Source organism: Melanerpes formicivorus, unplaced genomic scaffold, assembly GCF_026170545.1.
Source record: "Melanerpes formicivorus ecotype bairdi unplaced genomic scaffold, bMelFor1.0.p_v2 SCAF_82, whole genome shotgun sequence".
Taxonomy (NCBI): Eukaryota; Metazoa; Chordata; class Aves; order Piciformes; family Picidae; genus Melanerpes; species Melanerpes formicivorus.
The window spans coordinates 2,533,756-2,561,261 of NW_027142434.1; the positions used below are offsets into that span (position 1 = coordinate 2,533,756).

Consider the following 27,506-nt stretch of genomic DNA (forward strand, 5'->3'; position numbering starts at 1 on the left):
AGCCTGTCAGGGCCGGAGCTCTGCGGGACGTGCTGGGGCGGGGGGGAGGGAGCTCAAGGCTCTGTCCCCTGATGCCTGAGGACCAGGAGGGCTGTCCTGGCACTGTGGCAGGTAGGGCAATGCCAGAGCCCCTCGGGGGTGGGTGGGAGTCAGGTGAGCTTCTTTAATGCAAGGGTGGCAGAGCCCTGGAGCAGGCTGCCCGTGGAGGCGGTGGAGCCTCCGTCCCTGGGGACATCCCAGCCCCACCTGGAGGTGTGCCTGGGTGACCCTCTCCGGGTGGCACTGCCTGGGCACTCCCTGGTCTCCAGAGGTCTCTTCCAAGCCCTGCCATTCGGTGGGGCTGTGCTTCTGTGAGCTGAGCTGTGCTGGCCTGGGCAAGCAGGGGCAGCAGAAGCCTGGTGGGGCTGCTCCTCCGGTGGGCTCTGCTCTCCCCTCCAGCTTTGGGAGCTCTCAGCACCCAGCCAAGGACACAGCATTTCTTTGGAGTTGGTTTTTTTCCCCCCCCCAGGAATGTTCTTGGCTCTGAGTTGTTGCTGAGTTCCTCAAGACTGGGCTGAGCTGTGGAGGAAAGGAGCAGGCTGGGCAGCTCCTGGTGGCTTCACTTGGCTCCAGCAGCCTCTCACATGGCAGCAGCAGCCCAAAGAGCCAGCAGGGTCAGGCGCAGCACAGCCTGCCTCAGCCTGCTCCCAGCTCCTGGGGACATCCCTGGCCCCTGGGGGCTTCCATGGGGCTGGTGCCCAGGCCCCTCAGCCCCCTTCATCACCTCTGCAGGGCAGCTCCACCCCTGCCACTGAGCCGGGGTGAGATGCTGGGGGCTCACCCACAGCCTCTGGGCTCTGGGGGAGGTGGGCAGAGGAGAGAGGAGCAGCACAGAGAGGACACTGGGGCTCCTGGGGAGCACACAGAGATGGGCAGAGGAGAGAGGAGCAGCACAGAAGGGACATTGGGGCTCCTGGTGGGCACACAGAGATGGGCAGAGGGCAGAAGGGACATTGGGGCTCCTGGGGAGCACACAGAGCTGGGCAGAGGGCAGAAGGGACATTGGGGCTCCTGGGGAGCACACAGAGCTGGGCAGAGGGCAGAAGGGACATTGGGGCTCCTGGGGAGCACACAGAGCTGGGCAGAGGGCAGAGGGGACATTGGGGCTCCTGGGGAGCACACAGAGCTGGGCAGAGGGCAGAAGGGACATTGGGGCTCCTGGGGAGCACACAGAGCTGGGCAGAGGGCAGAGGGGACATTGGGGCTCCTGGGGAGCACACAGAGCTGGGCAGAGGGCAGAAGGGACATTGGGGCTCCTGGGGAGCACACAGAGCTGGGCAGAGGGCAGAGGGGACATTGGGGCTCCTGGGGAGCACACAGAGCTGGGCAGAGGAGAGAGGAGCAGCACAGAAGGGACATTGGGGCTCCTGGTGGGCACACAGAGATGGGCAGAGGGCAGAGGGGACTTTGGGGCTCCTGGGGAGCACACAGAGCTGGGCAGAGGGCAGAAGGGACATTGGGGCTCCTGGGGAGCACACAGAGATGAGTAGCACAGAGGGGACTTTGGGGCTCCTGGGGAGCACACAGAGCTGGGTAGCACAGAGGGGACATTGGGGCTCCTGGGAAGCACACAGAGCTGGGCAGAGGAGAGAGGAGCAGCACAGAAGGGACTTTGGGGCTCCTGGGGAGCACACAAAGCTGGGCAGAGGGCAGAGGGGACACTGGGGCTCCTGGGGAGCACACAGAGCTGGGTAGCACAGAAAGGACATTGGGGCTCTGGGGAGCACACAGAGCTGGGTAGCACAGAGGGGACTTTGGGGCTCCTGGGGAGCACACAGAGCTGGGCAGAGGAGAGAGGAGACTTTGGGGCTCCTGGGGAGCACACAGAGCTGGGTAGGTGTCTCCAGAGGATGATGCAGATGCCCATGGTCAGTGCTGTGGGTTCAACCTCAGAGTCTGGTGGTGGCTCTGGAGACCTCTGAAGGACTCAGCAGCGTGTGCAGGGCAGACTGAACCCCCTCAGGCAGGGACTCCAGATGGGTTCCTTCGTTTTGGAGCCCTGGTTGTGCCCAAATCCCCTGCTTCAACCACCCAGAACCCAGCCTCCTCCCCTTGCCTGCCTGCTCTGGCAGCTCCAGCTGACCTAGAGCTCTGCTGAGCTGCCTCTCTGCTCTCAGAGGGCTTTCCCTCACCCCTGGGGCTTCCCATTTCCCTGCTCCCCCCCTCTCCAGTGCCTCTCTGTCACTCGGGGTTTGCAGGGGACCCGTGGAGCTTTGCTGGTGGGGAGCTGATGGCTGGGCCATGCCCTGCCTCCAGAGGGACTGCAGGATGTCCTGCTGCCTGCAGGAGGACTTCATTATCCCAGGAGAGGCTGGGGTCAAGGGACAGCCTCTTGGCCAGGACTTCATCCTGCAGCCCTACAGCTCTGGAGGGATTCTGGTTGGCTTCCCAAGGAGCCTGGCTCTGAGTGGAGAGGCTCTGCTGGGTGGCACAGCCGTGTGCCAGGCAGCAGAATGGCTCTGCTGGTGGAGCTGCTGGAGAGGAGGGGGGCAGCACATCACCAGGAGAAGACTCATGGCCCCTGGTGGGCTCCATGGGGCTGGGATCAGCCCTGGGTGAATTGAGTTCCAGCTGTCCTCCTGCAGGCATCTGGCTGCATCTGGCTGGAGGCTGAGCCCAGAGGGTGGTGGTGAATGGTGCCACAGCCAGCTGGCAGCCAGGCACCAGTGCTGTGCCCCAGGGAGCAGTGCTGGGCCCCAGCCTGATCAATATCTTCACTGATGATCTGGAGGAGGGCACTGAGTCCATCAGCAGTGAATGTGCAGAGGACAGCAAGCTGGGGGCAGGAGCTGAGCTGTTAGAGGCAGGGAGAGCTCTGCAGAGGGACCTGGCCAGGCTGGGCAGAGGGGCAGAGGCCAAGGGCAGGAGATTGAACACAGCCAAGTGCCAGGGGCTGCACATTGGCCACAGCAACCCCAGGCAGTGCTACAGGCTGGGGACAGAGTGGCTGAGAGCAGCCAGGCAGAGAGGGACCTGGGGGGAGTGGTGGAGAGCAGCTGAACAGGAGCCAGCAGTGTGCCCAGGGGGCCAAGAAGGCCAAGGGCAGCCTGGCCTGCAGCAGGCAGAGTGTGGCCAGCAGGAGCAGGGAGCTCATCCTGCCCTGTGCTCAGCACTGCTGAGGCCACACCTGGAGTCCTGTGTCCAGCTCTGGGCTCCTCAGGTCAGGAAAGAGGTTGAGCTGCTGGAAGGTGTCCAGAGAAGGGCAACAAAGCTGGGGAGGGGTCTGGGGCACAGCCCTGGGAGGAGAGGCTGAGGGAGCTGGGGTTGCTTAGCCTGCAGAAGAGGAGGCTCAGGGGAGACCTTCTTGCTCTCTGCAACTCCCTGCAGGGAGGTTGGAGCCAGGTGGGGGTTGGGCTCTTCTCCCAGGCAAGCAGCACCAGAACAAGAGGACACAGTCTCAAGCTGTGCCAGGGGAGGTTTAGGCTGGAGGTGAGGAGAAAGTTCTTCCCAGCCAGAGAGATTGGCCCTGGGGATGTGCTGCCCAGGGAGGTGGTGGAGTCCCCATCCCTGGAGGTGTTCCAGAGGGGATTGGATGTGGCACTTGGAGCCAGGGTTGAGTTGATCAGATGGTGCTGGGTGAGAGGTTGGACTTGATGAGCTCTGAGGTCTCTTCCAACATGATCAGTCCTACCCTATCCCATCCTATCCTATCCTATCCCATCCTATCCTATCCTATCCCATCCTATCCTATCCTATCCTATCCTATCCTATCCTATCCTATCCTATCCTATCCTATCCTATCCTATCCTATCCTATTCCATTCTGTCTTGGTCTGGGAAGGCCATGGCCTGGTGCTGGGCAGCTGGTTGCAGGGGGTGACAGCTCCTGGGTGCTTGCACAGGATTGGTGCCTGCAGGTGGCCACTCAGCACCACTGAGGGAGCTGCAGAGTTGCCATCCCCAGCCGTGGGCACTCCCTGGGGCAGCACCAGCTGCCTCTGGCATGGCTCTGGGGGCTGCCCCTGCGCTGCTCAAGAGCAGATGACCCCACAGGACCCTGCCCCTCTGCTCAGGGATGTGACACCAGCGTCCCACTGCCACCCACAGCCAGCAGCAGCTGCAGCCAGCACCCACAGCTGCCCCTGGGCTTTTCCAGCGGTGCTGGTGGCTGGGGTGGGCCTCATCCTGCCTCAGGCTTCTCCTCTTGGGCTCTTGATGCTCTCATGTCAGGTGGATGTCTCACACCTGGGGATGAAGTTTCACATCTGGGGATGAGGTTTCACATCTGGGGCTGAGGTCTCACACCTGGGGGTGAGGTCTCACATCTGGGTCTGATGTCTCACATCTGGGGCTGAGGTCTCACATCTGGGGGTGAGGTCTCACACCTGGGGCAGATGTCTCATATCTGGGTGTGAGGTCTCACATCTGGGTCTGATGTCTCACATCTTGTGGGGAGGTCTCACATCTGGGGGTGAACTCTCACATCTGGGGCTGAGGTCTCACACCTGGGGCTGAGGTCTCCCATCTGGGGCAGATGTCTCATATCTGGGGCTGAGGTCTCACACCTGGGGCAGAGGTCTCACATCTGGGTCTGATGTCTCACACCTGGGGCTGAGGTCTCACCTCTGGGGCAGAGGTCTCACAGCTGGGGCTGAGGTCTGACAGCTGGCTTCCAGAGCTGCAGGTGACATCAGGGAGCAGGTCAGTGCCAAGTCTGGAGGTTGCCTTCACTCCCTCTGGAGCCAGTTCCCCACCAGCTGCAGGCTCAGCCTGGGATCTGCTGGCAGTGCCCTTCCCTCCCGGGGTGCTGTGCACCATGTGCCCCAAGCAGTGACCTGCATGGAGGAGCTGCACTCTGCTCTCCTGGGCTCCCCAGGTCAGCCAAGCCCTGCTTGAGCCCAGGTGGGGCCAGCAGAAAGCTGCTCAGCAGCAGGTGGCCCCCAGGGTCCCCATCCTGACGTCCTGTCGTGGTGCTGAGCTGAGCAGGTGGCCAGCATGTGGGGCAGTGCTCTCAGCCTGGGCCTCTGAGCCACCAGGGACCCTGCCCAGGGCATAGCTCTGGGAATAACTGCAGGCTGCTGAGAGCTGCTCCCCTCCAGAGCCAAAACCCAGCTGCCCCCACTGCACTTCCACGTGGAACAGCAGCAGCCAGGCCACAGCCTGCCCCTGCCCTCCAGCTTGGGCAGCTCTGGGGAGTCCCTGGGTGACCTTCCCCTCCTCTCCCCTCCCCTCCCCTCCCCTCCCCTCCCCTCCCCTCCCCTCCCCTCCCCTCCCCTCCCCTCTCCCCTCCTCTCCTCTCCTCTCCTCTCCTCTCCTCTCCTCTCCTCTCCTCTCCGAACCTCTCCTCTCCGAACCTCTCCTCTCCGAACCTCTCCTCTCCGAACCTCTCCTCTCCTCTCCTCTCCTCTCTCCTCTCCTCTCCTCTCCTCTCCTCTCCTCTCCTCTCCCCTCTCCTCTCCTCTCCTCTCCTCTCCTCTCCTCTCCTCTCCTCTCCTCTCCTCTCCTCTCCTCTCCTCTCCCTCTCCTCTCCTCTCCTCTCCTCTCCTCTCCTCTCCTCTCCTCTCCTCTCCTCTCCTCTCCTCTCCTCTCCTCTCCTCTCCTCTCCTCTCTCCTCTCCTCTCCTCTCCTCTCCTCTCTCCTCTCCTCTCCTCTCCTCTCCTCTCCTCTCCTCTCCTCTCCTCTCCTCTCCTCTCCTCTCCCTCTCCCACCCAAGCAGTGATTTTCAACCCCAAAATGAGCTGGGGGGGGTTCAGGGCAGGAGGCAAGACCCTGGCTCCACCACCACTGGAAAGCTGGGGAGGGACTTTTGGCAGGGGCTGGGAAGGGCAGGATGAGGACCAATGGCTCTGGGAGGGTTAGGGTGAGGAAACTGAAGACCTTGAAGAGGATGGCAGAGTCCCTCCCAGGCCCTGCTGCAAGTGAGCAGCAAGATTGAGGATCTTGAGCCCAAGGAGCACCAAGAAGGAGGCCTGCAGGAGAGCTGGGGAAGGACCTGGGCCAAGGGCTGGGAGGGACAGGAGGAGGAACAATGGCTTTGAGCTGGGAGAGGGGAGACTGAGAGTGGAGAGGAGGAAGAGATTGCTGAGAGTGAGGCTGGGGAGAGCCTGGCACAGGCTGCCCAGGGAGGCTGTGGCTGTGCCCTGCCTGGAGGTGCTCAGGACCAGGCTGGATGAGGCCCTGAGCAGCCTGGGCTGGGGGGAGGTGTCCCTGGGCATGGCAGGGGGCTGGAGCTGGCTGTGCTTGGAGGTTCCTCCAACCCAACCCTGCTGTGACTGTGATATAATCACCTTTGGATTTAAGCACAAGGAAAAGCAATGGCCACAGCACCAGAGCTCAGCACCAGAGCTCAGCACCCACAGCACAACTCAGCACCCACAACAGAGCTCAGCACCCACAGCTCATCAGCACCCACAGCACAGCTCAGCACCCACAGCAGAGCCCAGCACCCACAGCAGAGCTCATCAGCACCCACAGCAGAGCTCATCAGCACCCACAGCAGAGCTCAGCACCCACAACAGAGCTCAGCACCCCCAGCACAGCTCATCAGCACCCACAGCACATCTCATCAGCACCCACAGCACAGCTCAGCACCCACAACACAGCTCAGCACCCCCAGCACAGCTCAGCACCCACAGCACATCTCATCAGCACCCACAGCACAGCTCAGCACCCACAACACAGCTCAGCACCCACAGCACAGCTCAGCACCCACAGCACATCTCAGCACCCACAGCTCATCAGCACCCACAGCAGAGCCCAGCACCCACAGCAGATCTCATCATCACCCACAGCACAGCTCATCAGCACCCACAGCAGATCTCATCAGCACCCACAGCACATCTCAGCACCCCCAGAACATCTCATCACCCACAGCAGATCTCAGCACCCCCAGAACATCTCAGTACCCACAGCACAGAGCTCAGCACCCACAGCACATCTCAGCACCCACAGCACATCTCAGTACCCACAGCACAGAGCTCAGCACCCACAGCACATCTCAGTACCCACAGCACAGAGCTCAGCACCCACAGCACATCTCAGCACCCACAGCACATCTCAGTACCCACAGCACAGCTCAGCACCCACAGCACATCTCAGCACCCACAGCAGATCTCAGCACCCCCAGAACATCTCAGTACCCACAGCACAGAGCTCAGCACCCACAGCACATCTCAGCACCCACAGCACAGAGCTCAGCATCCACAGCAGAGCTCAGCACCCACAGCACAGCTCATCAGCACCCACAGCACAGCTCAGCACCCACAGCACAGCTCATCAGCACCCACAGCACAGCTCAGCACCCACAGCACAGCTCAGCACCCACAGCACAGCTCAGCATCACCCACAGCACAGCTCAGCACCCACAGCACAGCTCAGCATCACCCACAGCACAGCTCAGCACCCACAGCACAGCTCAGCATCACCCACAGCACAGCTCAGCACCCACAGCACAGCTCAGCATCACCCACAGCACAGCTCAGCACCCACAGCACAGCTCAGCATCACCCACAGCACAGCTCAGCACCCACAGCACAGCTCATCAGCACCCACAGCAGAGCTCAGCACCCACAGCACAGCTCATCAGCACCCACAGCACAGCTCAGCACCCACAGCACAGCTCATCAGCACCCACAGCACAGCTCAGCATCACCCACAGCACAGCTCAGCACCCACAGCACAGCTCAGCATCACCCACAGCACAGCTCAGCACCCACAGCACAGCTCAGCATCACCCACAGCACAGCTCAGCACCCACAGCACAGCTCAGCATCACCCACAGCACAGCTCAGCACCCACAGCACAGCTCAGCATCACCCACAGCACAGCTCAGCACCCACAGCACAGCTCAGCATCACCCACAGCACAGCTCAGCACCCACAGCACAGCTCATCAGCACCCCCAGCAGAGCTCAGCACCCACAGCACATCTCATCATCACCCACAGCAGAGCTCAGCACCCACAGCAGATCTCATCAGTACCCACAGCAGAGCTCAGCACCCACAGCAGAGCTCAGCACCCACAGCAGATCTCATCAGCACCCACAGCACAGCTCAGCACCCACAGCACAGCTCAGCATCACCCACAGCAGAGCTCAGCACCCACAGCAGATCTCATCAGCACCCACAGCACAGCTCAGCACCCACAGCACAGCTCAGCATCACCCACAGCAGAGCTCAGCACCCACAGCAGATCTCATCAGCACCCACAGCAGAGCCCAGCACCCCCAGCACATCTCATCATCACCCACAGCACAGAGCTCAGCACCCACAGCAGAGCTCAGCACCCCCAGCAGAGCTCAGCACCCACAGCGCAGAGCTCAGCATCCACAGCAGAGCCCAGCACCCACAGCACATCTCATCAGCACCCACAGCACATCTCATCAGCACCCACAGCACATCTCATCAGCACCCACAGCACAGCTCATCAGCACCCACAGCACATCTCAGCACCCACAGCACAACTCAGCATCCACAGCACAGAGCTCAGCATCCACAGCAGAGCTCAGCACCCCCAGCACATCTCATCATCACCCACAGCACAGAGCTCAGCACCCCCAGCAGAGCTCAGCACCCCCTCTGCTCCACTCCGCTTTGCTCCCGAGCTCATCCAGCTGCTGCATCCCACAGCCCCATCCCTTGCTCAGCCTCTGGAGCTGGGGCCTGTGGATTCCAGGCAAGAAGTTCCTGCTCTCCTTTGCCTTTTAAGGCAGCATCTGAGTGGCTGGAGGCTTGCAAAGGCTAGCAGGCAGCGAGGCAAGGCGAGGCACGGCACGGCACGGCGCGGCACGGCTCGGCTCGCTGGAGTCTATTTAGAGGAAAGGGGAAGGCATCTCAGTTCATCAAAACAGTGGTGATTAATCAGCCAGGGCCCAGGCTGTTTTCATTAGGCTTTATTTTTAAAGGGCTGGCAGGCTGTGGAAAACTCTTCCCCTGCTCAGGGCAGAGGCAGCAGGGCAGGAGGGGCTGCGGCGATGCCCCAGGGGCTGAGTGAGGCAGCAGGGAGAGGGCAGCAGGGAGAGGGAAGCAGGGAGAGGGCAGCAGGCAGCAGGGAGAGAGCAGCAGGCAGCAGGGAGAGAGCAGCAGAGAGAGGGCAGCAGGCAGCAGGGAGAGAGCAGCAGGCAGCAGGGAGAGGGAAGCACACAGCAGGGAGAGGGAAGCAGGCAGCAGGGAGAGCAGCAGGCAGCAGGGAGAGAGCAGCAGGCAGCAGGAGAGGGAAGCAGGCAGCAGGGAGAGAGCAGCAGGCAGCAGGGAGAGGGCAGCAGGGAGAGAGCAGCAGGCAGCAGGGAGAGGGCAGCAGGGAGAGGGCAGCAGGCAGCAGGGAGAGAGCAGCAGGCAGCAGGGAGAGGGCAGCAGGGAGAAAGCAGCAGGCAGCAGGGAGAGAGCAGCAGGGAGAGGGAAGCAGGCAGCAGGGAGAGGGAAGCAGGCAGCAGGGAGAGCAGCAGGCAGCAGGGAGAGAGCAGCAGGCAGCAGGAGAGGGAAGCAGGCAGCAGGGAGAGAGCAGCAGGGAGAGGGCAGCAGGCAGCAGGGAGAGAGCAGCAGGCAGCAGGGAGAGGGCAGCAGGGAGAGAGCAGCAGGCAGCAGGGAGAGAGCAGCAGGGAGAGGGAAGCAGGCAGCAGGGAGAGGGAAGCAGGCAGCAGGGAGAGCAGCAGGCAGCAGGGAGAGAGCAGCAGGCAGCAGGAGAGGGAAGCAGGCAGCAGGGAGAGAGCAGCAGGGAGAGGGCAGCAGGCAGCAGGGAGAGAGCAGCAGGGAGCAGGGAGAGGGCAGCAGGGAGAGAGCAGCAGGCAGCAGGGAGAGGGCAGCAGGGAGAGGGAAGCAGGCAGCAGGGAGAGAGCAGCAGGCAGCAGGGAGAGGGCAGCAGGGAGAGAGCAGCAGGCAGCAGGGAGAGGGCAGCAGGGAGAGAGCAGCAGGCAGCAGGGAGAGGGAAGCAGGCAGCAGGGAGAGAGCAGCAGGGAGAGGGCAGCAGGCAGCAGGGAGAGAGCAGCAGGCAGCAGGGAGAGGGCAGCAGGCAGCAGGGAGAGAGCAGCAGGCAGCAGGGAGAGGGAAGCAAGCAGCAGGGAGAGAGCAGCAGGCAGCAGGGAGAAGAAAGCAGGCAGCAGGGAGAGGGCAGCAGGGAGAGGGCAGCAGGCAGCAAGGAGAGGGCAGCAGGGAGAGGGCAGCAGGCAGCAAGGAGAGGGCAGCAGGCAGCAGGGAGAGAGCAGCAGGCAGCAGGGAGAGGGCAGCAGGCAGCAGGGACAGAGCAGCAGGGAGAGGGCAGCAGGGAGAGGGTAGCAGGCAGCACTCGAGATGGCAGTGGGGAAGGTGCAAGGCTGGCACTGGTGGAGGGCCCCTGGCTGGTGGCCTGGGCTGCTGGAGAATCGTGGAGTCAGAGGATGGGAGGGGTTGGGAGGGGGCTCTGGAGATCATCCAGGCTCAGGCTGGGGGCAGAGTGGCTGAGAGCTGCCAAACAGAGAGGGACCTGGGGGTGCTGATTGACAGCTGCCTGAACAGGAGCCAGCAGTGTGCCCGGGGGCCAAGAAGGCCAAGGGCAGCCTGGCCTGCAGCAGGAAGCGAGCAGGAGAGTGAACACAGCCAAGTGCCAGGGGCTGCACTTTGGCCACAGCAACCCCAGGCAGTGCCACAGGCTGGGGGCAGAGAGGCTGAGAGCAGCCAGGCAGAGAGGGACCTGGGGAGAGTAGTGGAGAGCAGCTGAACAGGAGCCAGCAGTGTGCCCAGGGGGCCAAGAAGGCCAAGGGCAGCCTGGCCTGCAGCAGGCAGAGTGTGGCCAGCAGGAGCAGGGAGCTCATCCTGCCCTGTGCTCAGCACTGCTGAGGCCACACCTGGAGTCCTGTGGCCAGCTCTGGGCTCCTCAGGTCAGGAAAGAGGTTGAGCTGCTGGAAGGTGTCCAGAGAAGGGCAACAAAGCTGGGGAGGGGTCTGGGGCACAGCCCTGGGAGGAGAGGCTGAGGGAGCTGGGGTTGCTTAGCCTGCAGAAGAGGAGGCTCAGGGGAGACCTCATTGCTCTCTGCAACTACCTGAAAGGTGGCTTTAGTCAGGAAGGGGTTGGTCTATTCTCCCAGGCAAGCAGCACCAGAACAAGAGGACACAGTCTCAAGCTGTGCCAGGGGAGGTTTAGACTCGAGGTGAGGAGAAAGTTCTTCACCAAGTGAGTCATTTGTCATTGGAATGTGCTGCCCAGGGAGGTGGTGGAGTCCCCATCCCTGGAGGTGTTCCAGAGGGGATTGGATGTGGCACTTGGAGCCAGGGTTTAGTCATGAGGTCTGTGTTGATAGGTTGGACTCGATGATCCTGGAGGTCTCTTCCAACCTTGGTGAGACTGTGATACTGTGAGGCTGTGAATAACCTGGGAGGAGAGAAGAGCTGAAGCAAGGGAGGTGGCAGCACCCCTGGGTTTCACCAGCGTTTCCAAGCAAGCAGTGTGGGCTCCTCACCCCAAGGAGGACATTGAGAGGCTGGAGCAGGGCCAGAGAAGGGCAACAGAGCTGGGGAAGGGTCTGGAGAAGAGGGCTGGGGAGGAGCAGCTGAGGGAGCTGGCGGGGTTGAGCCTGGAGCAGAGGAGGCTGAGGGAGACCTCATTGCTCTCTGCAGCTCCCTGAGAGGAGGCTGCAGCCAGGGGGGGTTGGGCTCTGCTCCCTAGTAAGAAGTGAGAGGACAAGAGGAGATGGCCTCAGGTTGCACCAGGGGAGGCTCAGGTCGGACATGAGGAAGAATTTCTTCACTGGAAGGGCTGGCAGGGCCTGGCAGAGGCTGCCCAGGGAGGTGGTGGAGTCCCCATGGCTGGAGGGGTTCCAAAGCCCGGGAGCTGTGGTGCTGAGGGCCACGGCTTGGCCAAGCCCTGCTCAGTGCTAGGCTGGGGACTGGACTCGGTGGTCCTGAAGCTCTGTTCTGGTGCAGGCAGCTCTGTGACCCTGGGGCTCTGCTCTGCACCTTCCTGCCCTGCAGCTCCTCTGCTGAGCTCCAACAGCTGCAGCTGCATTGCCAGCCTGCAGAGGAAGACTACTGCACCACTACCAGTGAGCAGAGCTTGGGCTGGCATCTCCAGGCAGGGCTGGCATCTCCATGCAGGGTTGGCATCTCCATGCAGGGTTGGCATCACCTGGCAGGACTGGCATCTCCAGGAAGGGCTGGCATCACCACAGAGGGCTGGCATCACCACACAGGGTTGGCATCTCCAGGCAGGGCTGGCATCACCTGACTAGGGCTGGCATCACCACAGAGGGCTGGCATCACCTGGCAGGGCTGGCATCACCACACAGGGCTGGCATCTCCAAGCAGGGCTGGCATCATCACACAGGGCTGGCATCACCAGGCAGGGCTGGCATCTCCAAATAGGGCTGGCATCACCAGGCAGGGCTGGCATCACCAGGCAGGGCTGGCATCTCCAAGCAGGGCTGGCATCTCCAGGAAGGGCTGGCATCACCACACAGGGTTGGCATCACCACATAGGGCTGGTATCACCACAGAGGGCTGGCATCACCTGGCAGGGTTGGTATCACCACAGAGGGCTGGCATCACCTGGCAGGGCTGGCATCACCACACAGGGCTGGCATCACCTGCAGTAGCACAGCCCCAGAGCCCAGGGCGGGTGCAAAGGTTCAGCTTCCTCTGCTCTAGCTCCTCCTTGCTGGGAAGAATCTGTCCTCTGCTTGCAGTGTTGGAGATGCTGCAGCTCCTTCCCCCCAGGCTTTCCCTCCCCTGCTCCCAGAGCTGCTCATTGCTGCCCAAAGCCTTTGCTCTCCTGGCTCTGAGCTGGGGCCCAGGGAGCTTAGGGGAGCTTCAGGGCTCCCCAGGGCCTGGGCTGGCAAGGAGAAGGCCTTGTGGAGAGCTGGCTTTGGGGAGAAGGCTGCTGGCTGTGACTTGAGCAGTGCTCAGCCTGTGGGCATGGAAGGGCTGCAGACCCCCAGGGGTCAATTGCCTCTTCCTGCAGGGAGCTGCAAGAAACCTCCAGGCTGGGACATCCCCAAGCACCTCTGCAAGGCACCACTGGGAGTGGGTGGAGGGGCCAGGGTGAGGCAGCAGAGTCCAGCTCTGAGCTTCCCAATAGAGGGACAGGGAAGTGCTGGAGAGGGCACAGCAAAGGGCTACAGAGCTGCTGAGGGGGCTGGAACAGCTCTGTGATGATGAGAGACTGAGGCCTGGGTGCATCATCGACCCAGGAGGTCGAGGGAGGTTCTCTTCCCCCTCTGCTGTGCCCTGGTGAGGCCACATCTGGAGCACTGGGTCCAGGTCTGGGCTCCCCAGTTCAAGGACCTCAGGGAAGTGCTGGAGAGGGCAGAGCAAAGGGCTGCAGAGCTGCTGAGGGGCCTGGAACAGCTCTGGGAGGAGAGGCTGAGAGGGTTGGGGCTGATCAGCCTGGAGAAGAGCAGCCCCAGAGGGGATCTGATCAATGCTGATCAATACTCCAAGGGTGGGGTCAGGAGGATGGGACCAGGCTTTGCTCAGTGGTGCCCAGGGACAGGGACAGAGGTGAAGGGCAGAAATGGAACAGCAGAAGCTCATCTGAACATGAGGAGGAACTTCCCCAAGCACCTCTGCAAGGCACCACTGGGAGTGGGTGGAGGGGCCAGGGCGAGGCAGCAGAGTCCTCATCATCCTCACCCCCCCTGCCTGGCTCTGCCTTCACTGAGCTGCTTCAGGATGTCACTGAGCATCCCTGCTCCCCCCCTGGCAGCAGGGCACAGCCTGGGGAGAAGGGCTTGGAGAGCAGTGCCAGAGGAGGTGGCAGCTGCTGCCTGCAGCTCCCAAGTCTGGAGGGGGGGAAGCTGGCATTGAGGTACCTCTGGGAGCCCCATCCCTGCTCCCTGGAGCCTGCAGGGGGCTGGATGGACACAGAGGGGGCGGGATGGACACACAGGGGCCTGGATGGACACACAGGGGTCTGGATGGACTCACAGGGGGCTGGATGGACTCACAGGGGGCTGGATGGACACACAGGGGTCTGGATGGACTCACAGGGGGCTGGATGGACACACAGGGGGCTGGATGGACACACAGGGGCCTGGATGGACACACAGGGGTCTGGATGGACTCACAGGGGGCTGGATGGACACACAGGGGGCTGGATGGACTCACAGGGGGCTGGATGGACACACAGGGGGCTGGATGGACACACAGGGGGCTGGATGGACACACAGGGGTCAGTTTTGAGCTGGATGGACACACAGGGGTCTGGTTTGGGCTGGATGGACACCCAAGGGTCTGGATGGACACACAGGGGGCTGGTTTGGACTGGATGGACACACAGGGGTCTGGATGGACACACAGGGGTCAGTTTTGAGCTGGATGGACACACAGGGGTCTGGTTTGGGCTGGATGGACACACAGGGGTCTGGATGGACACAGAGGCATCTGGTTAGGGCTGAATGGACACACAGGGGTCTGGATGGACACACAGTGGTCTGGTTTGGGCTGGATGGACACACAGGGGTCTGGTTTGGGCTGGATGGACACACAGGGGGCTGGATGGACACACAGGGGTCAGTTTTGAGCTGGATGGACACACAGGGGTCTGGATGGACACACAGGGGGCTGGTTTGGGTTGGATGGACACACAGGGGTCTGGATGGACACACAGTGGTCTGGTTTGGGCTGGATGGACACACAGGGGTCTGGATGGACACAGGGGGGTCAGTTTTGAGCTGGATGGACACACAGGGGTCTGGATGGACACACAGGGGTCTGGTTTGGGTTGGATGGACACACAGGGGTCTGGATGGACACACAGGGGTCTGGTTTGAGCTGGATGGACACAGAGGGGTCAGTTTTGAGCTGGATGAACACACAGGGGTCTGGATGGACACACAGGGGTCTGGATGGACACAGAGGGGTCTGGATGGACACAGAGGGGTCTGGTTTGGGCTGGATGGACACACAGGGCTCTGGTTTGGGCTGGATGGACACACAGGGGTCTGTTTTGAGCTGGATGAACACACAGAGGTCTGGTTTGTGCCTTTCTGTTGCCTGTTTAGGTTGGCACAGAGGAGCCAAGAGCTGCACTAAGTAAACAGCTCTCTGCTCCCCGTGGCATCTGTTTATATGCCTGGTACAAACTGTGCCCAAGCTGCCCTGCTCCCAGCCAGGCCAGTTCTTTCCACACAAAAAAACACTCCCCAAGGGCCAGCAGTGCCCCAGCAAGGGCAACACAGGGCCCTGGGCTGGAGCAGACACCATGGCTGCACCCCAGGGTGCCTGGCAGAGGCTGCCCAGGGAGGTGGTGGAGTCCCCATGGCTGGAGGGGTTGCAGCAAGCTGTGGCCATGGCAGCTGGGGCCAGGGGTTGGTGGCCATGGGGGGGTTGGGTTGGGTTGGGGTTGGCCTGGGTGAGCTCAGAGGGCTTTGCCAAGCCAAACAATTGATTCTGTGATTCTAGGAACGTTGAGCATGCTTGGAGCCTGGGATGTGCAGGACAGGCTGACCTCAGGAAGGTCTTGGACCAGGCCTCTGAGCTGCCCTTAGCCAGGCATTTACGACAGAAACCTGTTGAGAGCATCATGGGACTCCCCATGGAGGCTCCCCAGCCCTCTTCCCCAGACTCTTCCCCAGCTCTGTTGCCCTTCCCTGGCCCTGCTCCAGCCTCTCAATGTCCTTCCTGCAGTGAGGAGCCCAGAACTGAGCCCAGCACTCCAGCTGTGGCCTCCCCAGTGCTGAGTCATAGAATCAAAGGAGTGGTGTGGGTGGGAAGGGACCTTTAAAGCCCACCTAGGCCACCCCCCTGCAGTCAGTGCTGAGTACAGGAGAGTCAGCACTTGGTTGGAAGTGACCTCTGGAGATCACCCAGTCCAAAGTCCAGCAGGGCACCCACAGCAGCTTGCCCAGGGTCACAATGGCCAAGGGGGGGTTGGAAGCTCTCCAGTGAAGGAGACTCCACAACCTCCTGAGCATCTTCCCCAGGGACCCTGTGGCTGCTGCTGTGTGACAGAGGTGCAGAGCTGGTGACCATGAGGCTGGGGTGGCAAATCTGGGTGGGGGTGGAAGGCAAATAGAAGTGGGGAGCTGGAGATTGGCTGTGAGGAAGAAGTTGTTGGCCAGGAGGGTGGTGAGAGCCTGGCACAGGCTGCCCAGGGAGGTGGTGGAAGCCTCCTGCCTGGAGGTGTTTGCAGCCAGGCTGGAGGTGGCTGTGAGCAACCTGCTGTGGTGTGAGGTGTCCCTGCCCATGGCAAGGGGTTGGAGCTGGCTGAGCCTTGAGCTCCCTCCCAGCCCTGACACTTCTGTGACTCTATGATCTGTGTCCAGAACACTTTGGTGTTTTTCTCTTGTAGGAAAGCAGATTGAGTGAGAGGAAAGGAGAGAAGAATGAAGAAGAAAAGGGGAAGGAAGCTCCTGCCAAGGACCTGGCCCAGAAACGAGACACAAAAGTGGGGAAAGACTCAAGAAAGGAAGAAAATGCTCAAAAACCAGAGCCAAAAGCTAAAGCTGAGACCAAAGGCAAAGAGGAGAAGGCCATCAACGACAAACTGAAGGCCATGGAGAAGAAGCTGATGGGGAAGGACAAGAAGGAGGAAGAGAAGGGCTCAGGGGTGAAGAAGGAGACAGGGAAGGACAAGAAGGTGGAAGAGAAGGGCTCGGGGTTGAAGAAGGATGAAGGGAAAGATAAGAAGGAGGAAGGGAAGGAGAAAAAGGAGGAAGGGAAGGAGAAAAAGGAGGAAGGGAAGGAGAAAAAGGAGGAAGGGAAGGAGAAAAAGGAGGAAGGGAAGGAGAAAAAGGAGGCAGAGAAGGAGAAAAAAGAAGAGAAGGGCTCAGTGGCGAAGAAGGACCCAGGGAAGGAGGAAGAGAAGAGCTCAGAATCAAAGAAACAGGCAGAAAAAGACACAAAAGGAGAAGACAAGAAAGAAAAGGGCAAGAAAGAAGAGGAGAAGAGCTCAGCTGGGCAAAAGCCCAAGGCAGAGGAGAAGGAGGAGGAGGAGGAAGCGCAGGCAGAGGTGGCGGAGGGGAAGCAGGAGGCCAAAGCAGCAGCAGCAGCAGCAGCAGCAGCCCAGGGCAGCCCTCCCAAGGCCTCCAGCTCCTCGGAGGAGGCCAAGGAGGACGAAGCCTCCAGCATCTTCGACGAGCTGATCGAGAGGGTGAAGAACAACGACGCGGAGGTGCGGGAGGTGAACGTCAACAACTCCGACTGCATCAGCAGCGAGACCCTGGTGCGCTTCGCCGAGGCGCTGGAGTTCAACACCGTGGTCAAGCTCTTCGCCCTGGCCAACACCCGCGCCGACGACCACGTGGCCTTCGCCATCGCCATCATGCTCAAGTCCAACAAGGTGCTGAGCAGCATCAACCTGGACTCCAACCACATCACGGGCAAGGGCATCCTGGCCATCTTCCGGGCGCTGCTGCAGAACGCCAGCCTGACCGAGCTGCGCTTCCACAACCAGCGGCACATCTGCGGCGGCAAGACGGAGATGGAGATCGCCAAGCTGCTGAAGGAGAACACCACCCTGCTCAAGCTGGGCTACCACTTCGAGCTGGCCGGGCCCCGCATGACCGTCACCAACCTGCTGAGCCGCAACATGGACCGGCAGCGGCAGAAGCGCCTGCAGGAGCAGAAGCTGGCGCAGGAGCGCGGCGAGAAGAAAGACCTCCTGCAGGTGCCCAAGGCCGGGGCAGCCCCCAAGGCTGCCCCCAAGGCGTCGCCGCAGCCCTCCCCCAAGGCTTCCCCCAAGGCCGCCCCCAAGCAAGGGGCAGCCCCCGCCGCGCCGCCCCCGCCGCCTCCTCCGCTGGCCCCGCCGCTGATCGGAGAGAACCTCAGGAACTCGCTGTCTCCGGCCACCCAGAGGAAGCTGGGGGACCGGGCGCTGCCGGCGCAGGAGAAGAACTCACGGGACCAGCTGCTGGCTGCCATCCGCTCCAGCAACCTCAAACAGCTCAAGAAGGCAAGTGCAGGGTGCTGGGGGAGGGAGGCAGTTGCGGGGCTGGGCTGGGGGCTGGCCCCGGTGGGCACTTGGGTAGGGGAGAGGTGAGGGCTGGCTTGCTCTGGGGCACGGAGAGGAGTGACCTGTGCAGGGCATCAGAAATAGTGTATCAGGGTGGCCAGCAGGAGCAGGGAGCTCATCCTGCCCTGTGCTCAGCACTGCTGAGGCCACACCTGGAGTGCTGGGTCCAGCTCTGGGCCCCTCGGGTTGGGGAAGATGTTGAGCTGCTGGAAGGTGTCCAGAGAAGGGCAACAAAGCTGGGGAGGGGTCTGGGGCACAGCCCTGTGAGGAGAGGCTGAGGGAGCTGGGGTTGCTTAGCCTGCAGAAGAGGAGGCTCAGGGGAGACCTTCTTGCTCTCTGCAACTCCCTGCAGGGAGGTTGGAGCCAGGTGGGGGTTGGGCTCTTCTCCCAGGCAGCCAGCAGCAGAACAAGAGGACACAGTCTCAAGCTGTGCCAGGGGAGGTTTAGGCTGGAGGTGAGGAAGAAATTCTTCCCAGCAAGAGAGATTGGCCCTGGGGATGTGCTGCCCAGGGAGGTGGTGGAGTCCCCATCCCTGGAGGGGCTCCAGAGGGCATTGGATGTGGCACTTGGAGCCATGGTTTAGTTGTCAGGAGGTGTTAGGTATTAGGTTGGACTTGATGACCTCTGAGGTCTTTTCCAGCCTGATTGATTCTGTGATTCTATTCTATGATTCTATATGGGGCAGCTCTGTCCCTTGCAGAGCAGGAGTGGTCAGCAGAGCCATCCCTTGGCATGGTGACCAGCAGCAGGAGAAGATCCATCCCTTGGCAGAGCCTCTGGGGTGGGCAGATCCACCTCCTTCCAGTAGCTGGGTTTGGCTCCTTGGGGTTGGAGCACAAGGAAGAAGCCAGCTTTAGCCTCCCAGCAAGCAAGAGCATGTAGGCAGCAGGTCTCTGAGGGCAGCAGCTGACCAGGCTCTGGTGCAGCATTGCCCCAGGTGAGTTCTGTCCCTGGCCACATGCAGCATGGGGACAGCCTAAGAGGAAGAGGTCACAGAATTGTGGAACCATGGAATCAGAGAATAGTTTGGGTTGGAAAAGAGCTTTCAGATCATGGAGACCAAGCCTTAACCCAGCACTGCCAGGGCACCACCACCCCATGGCCCCCAGCACCACAGCTCTGTGGCTTTCAAACCCCTCCAGGGATGGGGACTCCACCACTGCCCTGGGCAGCCTGGGCCAGACCTTGCCAAACTTCAAGGGGAAGAATTTTTTCCTTGTGGCCAACCTAAACCTCCCCTGGGGCTACTTGAGGCCTTTTCCTCTTGTACTGTCCCTTGTTCCTTGGGAGCAGAGCCCAACCCTCCCCTGGCTCCAACCTCCTCTCAGGGAGCTGCAGAGAGCAATGAGGTCTCCCTCAGCCTCCTCTGCTCCAGGCTCAACCCCCCCAGCTCCCTCAGCTGCTCCTCCCCAGCCCTCTTCTCCAGACCCTTCCCCAGCTCTGTTGCCCTTCCCTGGCCCTGATCCTGCCCCTCAATGTACTTCTCAGAGTGAGGCACCCAAAACTGATCCCAGGATTCAAGGTGTGGCCTCACCAGTGCCCAGCAGAGCCATAGAATCATAGAGTGATTTAGGTGGGAAAAGACCTTTGAAGGTCATCTACTCCAACCCTTGGACTGGACACAACCAGAGCAGGCTGCTCAGAGCCTCAACCAACCTGACCTGCAACAGTGCCAGGGATGGGGCAGCTCCCAGCTCTCTGGGCAAACGTGGCCAGCACACAGGGGGGACAATCCCACCTCTAGCTCAGACATCCCTGGAGCACTCAGTAGCCCCAGCAGCAGCGGCGAGAGGGGCCCAGTTCCACCACAGCAGAGCTGGATAGAGCCTTCCCAGCCCATTGCCGCTGCCGCAGTAATGCGCAGTGTGTCCGGCAGGGGGCGCTAACCACCCTACCCCCACCCCCTCCCCACGCCCTCCCCAGCCCGTTGAGGTTGCCCCTGTAATGTGCTGTGTGTCCGGCAGGTGGCGGTAGCCTCCCGAGCACTGAAGCTGCCCCTGTAATGCGCTCTGTGTTCGCTGAAGCTGCCCCTGTAATGCGCTCTGTGTCCACCAGGTGGCGGTACCGAAGCTGCTGCAGTAGGGCGCAGGACGGCCGTCCCCGCACCGCCCGGCGTGGCACAGCCTGGCACCTTCGTCCTGCGTGGGGCTGTTGCCACGATGAGCCCTCGGGGACCCTGCAGTGACCCAGGCCGAGGAGCAGCAGTCTCTCTGGGACAGACAGACGGACGAGGGCCCAGCAGGGCCAGGGAGGAGGACTTTGTATTTATTGGGTTTATGGTTGTGAAGCCTTTGTCAAAGCTCTTTGCCAGCACCGCGCCCCCGCTCCGCCCGGCCACCTGGAGAGGACAAGGACAAGGACAAGGACAAGGACAAGGACAAGGACAAGGACAAGGAGGGATCTGCAGAGATGGTTCCTCACCCTTGGAGGGGCTTGGCACCCACCACCCCAGCTTGCCCCTGGGGCCCTGAGGTGGTCCAGCCTGGTGGTCCTCACTGTTTGGAGGGGCTGGGGACAGCCAGGTCATCGTCACAGTGTCACTCAGGGAGAGTTCTGGGGTGCAGGTGCCAGCTCGTCAGGAAGGAACTGGGGGACTTGGAGACGAGGGAGAGAGGGGGGACGAGAGCAGTGGGGACCCAGGGCAGGAGCAGGGGGACCAGTGCCACCAGCAGCCCTGCCCACACCTCCAGGGACGCTGCCCACCCCCCAAAGGGGGCTTGGGGGGCACATGATGCCCACCCACCCCCGCTGCACCTTGGTGATTTGTATGGCTGCGACCACCACACCAGCAATAAAGCTCACCCAGCGCTTCCCCCGGCTCGGGCACGGCGGCACCGCGGGGGGCACGGCCAGCAGGGGGCTTGGGCAGCCCCTCTGCCAGCACCCATGGCCCCCCCCCCAGAGAATCATAGAACTGCTAGGGCTGGAAGGGCGCTCAAGGCTCAGCCAGCTCCAAGCCCCTGCCATGGGCAGGGACACCTCACACCACAGCAGGTTGCTCACAGCCACCTCCAGCCTGGCCTTCAGCACCTCCAGGATGAGGCTTCCACCACCTCCCTGGGCAGCCTGGGCCAGGCTCTCACCACCCTCCTGGGGAAGTTCTTCCTCACATCCAATCTGAATCTCCCCTCCTCTAGCTCAGATCCATCCCCCCCAGTCCTATCCCTCCCTGACACCCTTCAAAGTCCCTCCCCAGCTTTCCTGCAGCCCCCTGCAGATCCTGGAAGGCCACAATAACCCTGAGCCCTGCAGCCACCCCAAACTGAGCATCCTGGAGCCTCCCAGAGCTCCCAAACTGGGACCACCCAGTTATCCTGAAGTGGGACCCTGGGGCCACCCAAACACCCCCAAACTGGGCACCTTGAACCGTGTGGGTGCACAGAACTTGCCACCCTGAGGTCGCCTCCAACCACACAGCCACCCCGAACTGGGGAACTTGGAACCACCCAAACTCCTCCATCTGGGTACTCTGGGACCACCCAGATAACCCAAAATGGGACCCTGGAGCCCCCCCAGACATCCCCAAATGGACACCCTGAGGCCACCCCAACCAGAATCTTCCTGGTCACTCCACCCCCCCCGGCACTGCCGGGCACCCTGAAGCCATGTGGATACCCCAGAGGTCACCAAGAACCAGGCCAGAGGGTCACCCCAAATCCTCAGGCTCGCCCACAGCCAGGCTGGGGGCTCCCCCAGACCCATGGTTCCTGTGCCAGAGCTGGATCCAGGGTGCAGGGGCCACATGGACGACCCTCATCCCTTCCCCACCCCCTCAGCCCCCATGGGCACAGGCTGTGAGGCCAAGCAGTGGCTCCTGAAATGGGGCAAAATGCCTACATTTGGTTATTCAGCACCCGATGGATATCAGCGGGGTGGATGCTGGACACCCCGGGACCGCCTGGAGCTTGCCCAGTACCACCCAGCACGTCCCAAACCGAGCACCCCACAGGGGCGCAGGGATGCCCTGAACCGAGCGGTCTGGGCAAGCCGGCATCCGCGGCGGCCGGCAGGGGGCTGCGCTACCGGAGCCCTACCAGAGTCGTTGTGTACACCGGCAGCCGGCAGAGGGCGCTGCTGGAGGGGCACGGGAGTCGTTGTGCGCATCGGCAGCCGGCAAAGGGCGCTACTGGAGTGGTACCGGAGCCGTTGTGCGCATCGGCAGCCGGCAGAAGGTGCTGCTGGAGGGGCACGGGAGTCGTTGTGCGCATCGGCAGCCGGCAGAGGGCGCTACTGGAATGGTACCGGAGCCGTTGTGCGCATCGGCAGCCGGCAGAAGGCGCTGCTGGAGGGGCACGGGAGCCGCTGTGCGCGGCGGCAGCCGGCAGCCGGCGCTACGAGGAGTACCGGAGCCGTTGTGCGCATCGGCAGCCGGCAGGGGGCGCTAACTGAAGGGGCACCGGAGTCGTTGTGCGCGGCGGCAGCCGGCAGGCGGCGCGGTTCCGCCCCGGTACCGGCAGCGGCAGCGACCGTCGAGGGTGGCGAAGCCGCCGGCCCAGCTCCGCTCCGGTTAGCTCTGGTCCGCTCGGTACCGGGGGGACAGCAGTCGCGTCGGCAGCAGCGGCGGCGGCGGCGGCGGAGGCGATGGGTGTCGGGGCGGCGCCATGAGGAGGAGGAGGAGGCGGCGGCGGCGGCGGTGGGGAGCATGGCGGCGGGCGGCGGCGGCGGCGGCGGCGGGGCGCGGCGGGGGCTGCTGAAGCGGAAGCCGAACTTCACGCTGCAGGAGATCGACATCCTGATGAGCGAGGTGCTCAAGTACGAGCAGCTGCTCTTCGGCGCCGCCGCCAGCACCGTGAACGCCTACGAGAAGCAGAAGATCTGGTGGCGAATCACCAACAAGATCAACGCCGCCGGCCGCAACCAGCGCGACATCGGCGAGGTGAAGAACCGGTGGCGGGGGCTGCGCCGTCGGGCGAACGATAAAATCACCCGGCACCGGCAGGAGAGGCAGGGACCCGCCGCCCGGCCAGCCGTCAGACCCGGCAACGGCAATGGCAACGGGAACGGATCCGGCCCGGGCCCGCCGGACCTCGGCCCCGGGCCCGCTGCCGCTTGGGGACCGCGAGGTGCCGCCGGTATCGACCCGCCGCTGCTCAGCGTCGAGGTGGTGGCACCGCACGGTGGGTACGGGGGGACCGGGACAGAGGCGAGGGGGACCGGGACAGGGGCAGAGGGGAGCAGGACAGGGGCAGGAGGGACAGGGGCAGGTGCGGAAGGGACCGGGACAGTGACAAGAAGGACTGAGACGGTGGCAGAGGGGACCAGGACACGGGCAGGGGGCGCTGGGACAGGGATGTGGGGATGCTGGGACCAGGATGGGAGTGTGGGGGGCACAGGGACACCGGGGGCCAGGACCAGGATGTGAGGGGAATCAGGATACAGACATGGAGGACCAGGACAGGGACACAGGGACCAGGGGGTTCCAGCGCTTCCAGTGCATGGAGGGACAGGGAAATGGGGAACCAGGATACAGAGGGACCAGGACTGGGACACAAACGCCAGTAACCAGGACAGGGACATGGAGGACTGGGACAGGGACACAGGAGACCAGGACCAGGATGGGGAAGCGGCCAGGACCCAGGCAGTGGGACTAGGACAGATGTGTGGAGGGACTGGGATGAGGACCCTGGGACCATGACAGGAGGGACTGGGACAGGGACAGGGACAGGGACATGGGGGTGCTGGGACCAGGGCATGGGGGTACTGGGGCAGGCATACAGAGGGAACAGGACAGAGAGGGACATGGACCAGGACTCAGGGGGACCAGGACCATGTCAGGGGTGATGGAACCAAGATGTGGGGACTCAGGGCTGGGACATGGAGGACTAGGACACAGGTGTAGGAGGACAGAGATGGCAGCACTGGGACCAGGACAGGTTCATGGGGTCACTGAGGCAGGGACATGGAGTACCAGGACAGGGACACAGGCACAGGGGACCAGGGCAGGGACTGGGTGGAGACACAGACATGAGGAGACAGGGACAGGGGGACTGGGACCAGGACACTGGGACCAGGACAGGTGCATGGACCCTTATGGGCTGGGGCAGGGGCAGGGGGGAAGGGGCATGGAGGAGACAGAGGGGAGAAAGCCAAGGACCTGGGCATGGGGACCCTAGGAGAGGTGCATGCAGGGACAGGGACAAGGCTGTGTCAGGGACCCTGGGACCAGGACATGGGGACCAAGGCAGGGACATGGAGGACTGGACCAGGGATGTGGGAGGACCAGGACAGGGATGTAGGAGACAGGGACAGCAACAGGGGCACAGGGGCCAGGACTGGAGGATGCCAGGATGTGGCCAGGAACATGAGGGGCTGGAACCAGGAGAGAGGCAGGGACAAGGGCACCAGGGCAGAGACCAGGAGCACTGAGATCAGGTCAGGGACATGGGGGAGGACCTGGGGCAGGGCAGGGGACTGGCACCAGGACAGCAACAGGAAGGGACTGTGACCAGGACAGGGACCAGGAGTACCAAGGCTGAGACAGGGGACCAGAATCAGGAGAAGGACCTGGGTGGCTCAGGACATGGAGAGGGGTCAGGAGAGCTGGGATGGATGGCCATGGGTGCCTGGGATTAGGACAAGGACCAGGAGAGGGATAAGACAAGGCAGGGAACAGGACAGGAACATGGTGGGGTTGGGACAGTGACATGGGCAGGACCAGGAGAGGGTTATGGGGGCACCACGCTCAGGACAGGGATGCAGAGGGACCTGGACCAAGCCAGGGACATGAGGCTTACTGGGGCAAGGGCAGGGACATGTAAGGAGCAGGACAGGGCCGTGGGGTACCAGAACCACGCAGGGATGTGGGGGGCACCACATTCGGGATAGGGATATGGGAGTACTGGGACCAGGAAGGGGACAAGGGATGTGGGGTGAGGCTGGACACAGGGGGGTGGGGGTAGGAATGTATGGATGGGAGCAGGAGAGGGGACTTGGGAGTACAGGGGTGGGGACAAGGGATGCAGAGGCAGCAGGGGGTTGGGTCACTCGGCCCATCAGGGGAGACAGAGGGGTCCCAGCAGCTGCCCCACGCTCTCCATCCCTCCCGCAGGTGTAAAGGAGGAGCCGGTGAAGGAGGAGCCGGTGGAGGTGAAAACTGAGCCCTTCCACAGCCCGGCTGCCGACGGCACCCGCGGCACCGAGCGCCGCCTACCCCGCGCCGGCCTCCGCTCGCCCGCCGAGCTGTGCGAGGGCTGGAGCCGCAGCCCCCCGCACCCCGCACCCCCCGAACTCTCCCTCGGCGAGCTGGGCGGGCAGCAGGAGCCGCTGGGCTCCGATTTCCCCAGCATCCTCTTCCAGCAAGAGGCCGAGCAGCTCAATAACTGCGGCGCGGGCGAGGCGGGGCCCGGCGGCACCGCGGGGCCGGCGGACGGGGGGGGCGGCGGCGGCGGCCGACGGCGGGCAGCTGAGCCCCGCGGAGCAGCGCCTGGTGCAGTCCAACGAGCGGCTGGTGCAGGAGATGAGGGCGTTCCGCCGCGAGTACGCCGAGAGCCGCCGGGAGACCACCTCGGTGCTGCGCGGCATCGCCCAGGCGCTCGGCGGCCTCAGCCGCAGCCTGGCCGAGATCCGTGACCTCTACCTCCGGGAGCAGGCGGTCCCCAAACCCTGAGCCCCCTCCCCTCTCCCCCCCAACCCCCCTCTACCCCCACGCAGCTGGCTGTGTGTGACAGGGACCGCCCTGGGGACAGCTTTTCCCCCTCCCCCCTCCTTCCAGCGCCTGCCTTGCTTATATTATTTTTATTATGTTTATTATTATTGCCTCCCCTCTCTCCTGCCCCACCTCAATAAAACGCCCGAGCTGAGCCCCCTCCCCCCCGCGGCTCCCTCCTCCCCAGGCTCATTGTGGGATTATTTGGGGCGGGGGGGGGCGGGGAGAGGGCAATTGGATGCTGGGATCCACATGAGCCCAGCGTGAGGCTGGGGAGACACCAGAGCAGGATGCCCAGGGAGGCTGTGGCTGACCCCTCCCTGGAGGTGTTCAGGACCAGGCTGGATGAGGCCTTGAGCAGGCTGTGCTGGTGGGAGGTGTTCCTGCCCATGGCAGGGGGTTGGAGCTGGAAGATCTTGAGGGTCCCTCCCAACCCATTCCATGGTTCTATGGTCCCCATGGTCCCAGCATCCCATGGGAGATGCCCCTGGGAGATGGAGCAGGGGGTTGGGGGTAGGTGTGTGTGGTTTTACCCCCACCAGGATCAATCCCAATGGAGGCAGAGCCTGGGGGCTGTGTGGTTTTACCCCCACCAGGATCAATCCCAATGCAGGCAGTGCCTGGGGGCTGTGTGGTTTTACCCCCACCAGGATCAATCCCAATGGAGGCAGTGCCTGGGGGCTGTGTGGTTTTACCCCCACCAGGATCAATCCCAATGGAAGCAGTGCCTGGGGGCTGTGTGGTTTTACCCCCACCAGGATCAATCCCAATGCAGGCAGTGCCTGGGGGCTGTGTGGTTTTACCTCCACCAGGATCAATCCCAATGGAGGCAGTGCCTGGGGACTGTGTGGTTTTACCCCCACCAGGATCAATCCCAGTGGAGGCAGTGCCTGGGGACTGTGTGGTTTTACCCCCACCAGGATCAGTCCCAGTGGAGGCAGTGCCTGGGAGATGTGTGGTTTTACCCCCACCAGGATCAATCCCAATGCAGGCAGTGCCTGGGGGCTGTGTGGTTTTACCCCCACCACGATCAGTCCCAGTGGAGGCAGTGCCTGGGAGATGTGTGGTTTTACCCCCACCAGGATCAATCCCAGTGGAGGCAGTGCCTGGGGGCTGTGTGGTTTTACCCCCACCAGGATCAGTCCCAGTGGAGGCAGTGCCTGGGAGATGTGTGGTTTTACCCCCAGCAGGATCTGTCCCATTGGAGGCAGTGCCTGGGGGCTGTGTGGTTTTACCCCCACCAGGATCAATCCCAGTGGAGGCAGTGCCTGGGGGCTGTGTGGTTTTACCCCCACCAGGATCAGTCCCAGTGGAGGCAGTGCCTGGGGACTGTGTGGTTTTACCCCCCACCAGGATCAATCCCAGTGGAGGCAGTGCCTGGGGACTGTGTGGTTTTAGCCCCACCAGGATCAGTCCCTGGAACTGGTCCCAGATTTAGCCAGTGGCTGGACCCCCCCACCCCTCTCGGTGAGGGTGGAGGTGTGTGGGGATGAATCAGCCTGGCAGCAGCCATCCAAAATAGCCAGGGGTGAATCACCCTTCCCGGCGCCTGCTCCTCGCCACCGCTGCAAAGGAAGCCAAGTCCTGGCTTCAGTGATTTGGGATGAGGGGGAGGCTGGTGCAGGAATTGGCCTCACACCAGCAGCCCCCGTCCCAGAGCTGAATTTGCTGCTTTCTGCCTCAAAAATGCCCCCGGGAGTGGCTGCCGAGCCCGGAGCGCCGCGGGGAGGCTGGATGGGCTCATCCCGGTAGCTGCTTCGGGGGGAATCCTCCATCCCGAGCCAAGGTTTGGGTGCAGAAGATGGGGGTAAAGTCACATCCTCCCCCCCCTTACAGCACCCCGGGGTGGGGCACAGGGCCCTGATCCCCCACCCTGCAGCCCCAGCACAGCGTTACCCAGACAAGGCTGGCACGTGTGGCACAAGACACAGTTTAATGCCAACCCCGGGGGGGCCAAGCCGGGGCCGA

General features: G+C 62.6%; 2 protein-coding genes across 2 annotated transcripts in view; both read left to right on the plus strand.

Annotated features, from left to right (window-relative positions):
• LMOD1 (leiomodin 1) overlaps positions 1–20,705 on the plus strand; it is a 42,140-nt gene extending 21,435 nt beyond the window's left edge. Inside the window, exons 2-3 of the mRNA XM_068164646.1 lie at positions 16,232–17,833; positions 19,949–20,705. Of these exons, the coding sequence (XP_068020747.1) occupies positions 16,232–17,833; positions 19,949–19,975 (1,629 nt within the window). The 3' untranslated portion in view covers positions 19,976–20,705. The remainder of the gene's footprint in view (positions 1–16,231; positions 17,834–19,948) is intronic.
• Positions 20,706–20,798: 93 nt separating this feature from the next.
• Positions 20,799–25,720, plus strand: LOC137454562 (uncharacterized). Its single transcript, XM_068164645.1, is given in 3 exon segments — positions 20,799–23,010; positions 24,942–25,264; positions 25,266–25,720. Coding segments are annotated over 3 exon segments (1,974 nt in total). The 5' UTR covers positions 20,799–21,593; the 3' UTR covers positions 25,500–25,720.
• The last annotated feature ends 1,786 nt before the right edge of the window (positions 25,721–27,506 follow it).